This window comes from Myotis brandtii, unplaced genomic scaffold (assembly GCF_000412655.1).
Source record: "Myotis brandtii unplaced genomic scaffold, ASM41265v1 scaffold483, whole genome shotgun sequence".
Taxonomy (NCBI): Eukaryota; Metazoa; Chordata; class Mammalia; order Chiroptera; family Vespertilionidae; genus Myotis; species Myotis brandtii.
Genome location: NW_005368456.1, coordinates 2,009,779 through 2,014,703, shown reverse-complemented (window position 1 = coordinate 2,014,703; position 4,925 = coordinate 2,009,779). Strand labels below are relative to the sequence as shown.

At 42.4% G+C, this 4,925-nt stretch overlaps 1 protein-coding gene across 1 annotated transcript in view; it reads left to right on the top strand.

Annotated features, from left to right (window-relative positions):
• LOC102247581 (kininogen-1) overlaps positions 1 to 4,925 on the top strand; it is a 25,642-nt gene that overhangs the window by 4,068 nt on the left and 16,649 nt on the right. The window contains exons 2-3 of the mRNA XM_005876287.2: positions 2,911 to 3,083; positions 4,233 to 4,340. Coding sequence (XP_005876349.1) covers positions 2,911 to 3,083; positions 4,233 to 4,340 — 281 coding nt within the window. The remainder of the gene's footprint in view (positions 1 to 2,910; positions 3,084 to 4,232; positions 4,341 to 4,925) is intronic.

Sequence of the window (4,925 nt, the reverse complement as noted above, 5' to 3'; positions counted from 1 at the left end):
AGTTTTCTGTCATTATTTCTTCAAATAGGTTTTCAATATCTTGCTCTCTCTCTTCTTCTAGCACCCCTATAATTCAGATGTTGATACACTTGAAGTTGTCTGAGAGGCTCCTTGCACTATCTTCATATTTTTGGATTCTTTTTTCTTTTTGTTTTTCTGGTCGGGTGTTTTTTGCTTCTTTGTATTTCAAATCTTTGACTTGATTCTTGGGATCCTCTAGTCTGCTTTTGGATCTCTGCATAGTATTTTTTTATTTCAGTCAGTGTGTGCTTAATTTTTAGTTGGTCCTTGAGGGTCTCACTAGATTTATGGAGGATCTCACTAAATTTATCGACAGTTTCTAGAAAATTCTTGAAAAACCTTAAAACCATGGTTTTGAACTCTATATTCAGTCGTTTGCTTTCCTCCATTTCTTTCATTTGTGACCTGTTTCTTTGTCTTCACATTTTGGCTGCTTCCCTGTGTTGGTAGAGTGGCTCTGTGTGCTAGGTGTCCTATAGGGCCCAGTGGCTCAGCCACCCCAATTACCTGAGGTGGACACTCTTGGTACACCCCTTTGTGGGCTTTGTGCACAGTCTTGTTGGGGGTAAGCCTTTATTGTTGTAGGTATCACTGGGAGGAATTGATCTCCAGGCCAATTGGCTGTGAGAATTAGCTGAGGTTATAGTGGGAGAACTTCTGTGCTGGAGACACACTTCTGGAGCAAGGCTTGCTTCAGTGGGGCTTGGTGCACACTGAGTCTGCCCCCTGAGTGAGCACTCCTAAGAAAATGGATCTGAGGAGTTGTAATCTGGATGGTCTACTCTGACCACTGGGTACACTGGCTCTTGAATCTCTAAGGAGGTGCTAATTTAGCTTCTGCCTGAGGTTACCCAGCAGGAGGTACAGAGAGATCTGCAGATTCCTCTTCTTTGTTTGGAGTTTGGAGGTGCCCAGATGAGGCCCAGCTGTGAAGCAATGCAAGCTGCTTTGGGGCCTTGGGCCTTCTTTTGGATGTTCTGGGTCTCTCTGACCCAGCTGCAGTTAGTTAGGTACTTTTAGATTGTAAAGGGCCAGGTCATTCATATGCAAAAGCCTCTGTGCACATCTGGGGGGCGGGGTCTCAGGGAATCAACAGGGCAGAGCAAACAGCTTTGGCTGATCCTCAGCCCTGCTCTAAGAGGCCTCGGGTCTCACTCTTCCACGGTAATTGCTGTAAGCACCTCTGAGAGAAAGCCACCCCCAAGTTCTGTCCGATGCCAGACAGTCCAGTTTCTCCCCGTGTGAGTCTGGGTCCCCAGAGACTCACCCACAACTGGTGTTCAGAGCATTCGGGAGCTTGAGACTCCCTCCCGATTGAAACAAACAGCTGTGTCCTCAGTTGCCAGCCCTTTCCGCATGTGCTGTGTCCTCAGTTGCCAGTCCTTTCCACGTGCACCTTCGTACCTCTGCACTTTACTTCCGCACCTCCTCTGAGTCTCAGTGTGCTTTTCTCTTTTTTTCTAGTTGTAGAATTTCCACTCAGCCAGCCTTCCTGTGGTTCTGGATGATGTCCGTTTTGTCTTTTAGTTGTATTTTTGAAGTGGTTGTGTGAGGCAGCAATTTCAGGTGTTTAGCTATGCTGCCATCTTGGTTTCTCCATCCAGAGGACTCTCTATTAATTGTCCAGACCACAATAGCCAGTCCCTGGCTCCTGCTTTAAGGGCTGGTAAAAAGTATACACCGCATCCCACATGCTGCCCCTGACTCACCCTGCTTTCTTGAGAGCCATTCCTCCCTCTGTTCCTCCTTCTCAGGCTCACACTTTATGTTGCCCAGTTGACCTTGACCACTTTACACCCTTCTTAGCTCAGGCCTCTTCTCCTCATGAAAGTCTTTCTTGAGCTCACTCTGGGCTCCTGCCTTCCCAAGCTCTTGCCGAATTATTTTGAAATATCCATCTGCAGTTCTGTCTCTCCCACTCCACTTTGCTCAACACCTTCACTACTGCGGGGGGCTGACCAGCAGCCCCTGAACGATGAATGAACAGATTACTCAGACACAATTTGACTGTGAAAGAGAGGGCTAAGGGGCTCCTGGCTTTAGCGGCCAGAACAGCCTCAATTGTCTGCCTTGTTAGCCTTTTATTGCAGTCTTTATCTTTTGATACAATCAGTAGGGTGAGTAATCTTGGGAGGACACAGGTGTTTACATTGTCATCTATGCAAGGGCATCGAGGGATTAAGCATTAGGATTCCAGTAAACACCTGGGGTCTGTATGTAATCAGACTTGTTTAAAAAGGTCAGGAAATAATTAGAGGCACCGATTTTGACACTCCCCTATGTCTCCCCTAAGTCGGAATTCAGATAAACAGGGTAGGCGGTCTTCCACACACTTCCCTTTTATCAGAATGTCCTCCTTACAACTTTCCAACCAAGTCTCTTGTTCTCCCCAACACACCACAGTGACCACTACTAACAAGTTAACGTAACCACACAGTCTCGCTCAGCAGCTGACATATTACAGAAGGAGCAAAATATCTACAGGTTTGTTGAAATGAATTGATACAAAACATATTATATCCTGAAGGAGGATTCAAGGAGCTTTAATTAACACTGAAAAATAAATAATGATATATCTGTACTGTTTTACTTTTTTATAAGAGGATAAATTAATGTATTATTTCTATAATTTACAAAGATTTCTAAAGAAATTTAAAATAATTATGCACAATAGTATGCACATAAGATGTTCCTAAGTCAATGGTAGGTTTTTTTTCTCCCCTGACAAAAAAGCAGTCACGTGTTCTCTTTTTCTAATACATACCAGAATGTACTAGAAAGTTTGTTTACCAAGGGTCTTCAAAATTATCTTACTTATTTAGGACAAAGTATCTGAATGTGGGTTTCGCTCATGAACACTACCCTTTTGCCTACTCTTTCTTTGTCAAGCCAAGGGCCCTGTGGTGACATCCCAGTATGACTGCTATGGCTGCCTGCACACCATGAGGACTGTCCCCCAGGACTTCGACCCTGTTCTGAGACATGCCATTGAACATTTTAACAACCACACTGGTCATTCCCACCTCTTTGCTCTTAAAGAAGTAGAAAGGGCACAGAGACAGGTTTGTGCTTTAGTTTCCTTTTCTCACAGTATTGATAAAATGTGTTGGATCTTTATATTTAGGGTTTCATTACCTAAAATAAACCACTGGTCAATAGAAAACCTATGATTCCATGACTGGTGGTGAGGAAGCTCTTTTATGTCCACATCTGACTGGCAAAGGAGGTAAAGCGCTTTCTCTTGAGTCAAAGTGATTGGGATACTACAATATATAAAGGGCAAAAGTGTGGCTAATAAAACCCCTGGCTCTGAGGTTGTTTATATTGAATGGTTAGTCAGAAATACATGTTTTTCTTAGAGATGGTGATATGAAAAGAACATTCTAGCCTTAAGGTTTTAAGAAAAGTACATTATCACTTAGCCATCATGAGTCAAACATGGCTCCAAAATATGAAATGGAACCCAAACAGTTGGCATGGCTTTCTGAGCACTCTCTAAATTACAGTTTTCATATCATTATAAGAAAGTAAATACTTGGAAATCTGGCCTTTTCATGGACCCAGTTCACTAAGTCTTTACTGACAGCTGACTGGGTCCCTTGTATTTCAGTGTCTAATTATGAGGAACTTACTTTAGTCAGTAACATTCCCTGCTTTTAATAGACCATCCAACTTCCCCTCATACAAGATGCATGTTCTACTCAATTATGTTCATAGCCAGCGATCGGGGTAGGACCAGCCCAAGATAGAGCAGCACAAAGCTTACTGCCTGTCTGTCTGGGAACCTGAGAACTTACCAGTAAAGGCCATTCTAGCTCCAAAGTGTTTTTAACCACCTAGATTCTAGGTCTTAGAAGAATATTATTAATATTTCACAAAATTCAAAAGGACATTATTTTTCTGTTGCCTGGCAGAGGAAATGTTGCTATGTTTTTCTTAAGAAAATACAGTAACTCACATATATATTGCTTTTTATTTTCAGATGTCAGTGTGTGTGTGTGTGTGTGTGTGTGTGTGTGTGTGTGTGTGTGTGTGTTGAGGAGTGTTAGAGTCATAAAGTGCTCAATATTTATTCAGTCATGACTTTTGCCTAGTACTAAGAGTTTACATTTTTGAGTACTTGCAATATGCCAGGCAGTATTCTAAGTTCTCATAACACAGTGAATAATGTTTAAACTGCCCTTTAACTATTCAATTCAACATTGTTTCAGGTGGTGTCTGGATGGAACTATGAAGTTACTTACTTAATTCAGCAAACTAATTGTTCCAAGGAGAATTTTAAATTCTTAACCGAAGACTGCAAACCCATTCCCAATGGTGTAAGTAGGCAAAACTCAAATTATATTGTTATTAGCATTTGGTGTCCAGTATTTACAGGTGTGGGAATACTCAGCCACATAGGAAGACTTGGCCACTTATATTTTAGATGACATGCATGAATTCAGAGCCACATTCTCCATGTCACTAGTCAAGCTGCCTTACCTACCTGGTCACAAGATCTGTACATCTGGTAATAAGCATTCACAGATATAACCGGGGCTTGAGATAAAATGATGCCCTGTCAAGTTTGTCTGTTCATGTCTTCACACTTTCCTGTCTCCCTTTCTTCCCCACCTGCTTAAGGTCCTTCCCGGTGCTCCTGAGCTCTGCGCAGGACACTCCTTAACTTCAAACTTGCCTTTGCTTATTTTCTCCCATCCCCTCCCCTTTCTTTATTTTTAATAACATATCCTGAGCCTCCATCACTTTATCAGAACCAAAATTATGTTACAAGAGAGGATCACAAGGTGGCAGTAGTTAGTGCATGTGCAGATGCCTAAGGCACAATGACCATGCCAGGGATATTTGCATTTTAGCAGTAAACTACTTTAAGCAAGGGATTGCTTCAAGCCCTTTAGTCTGTT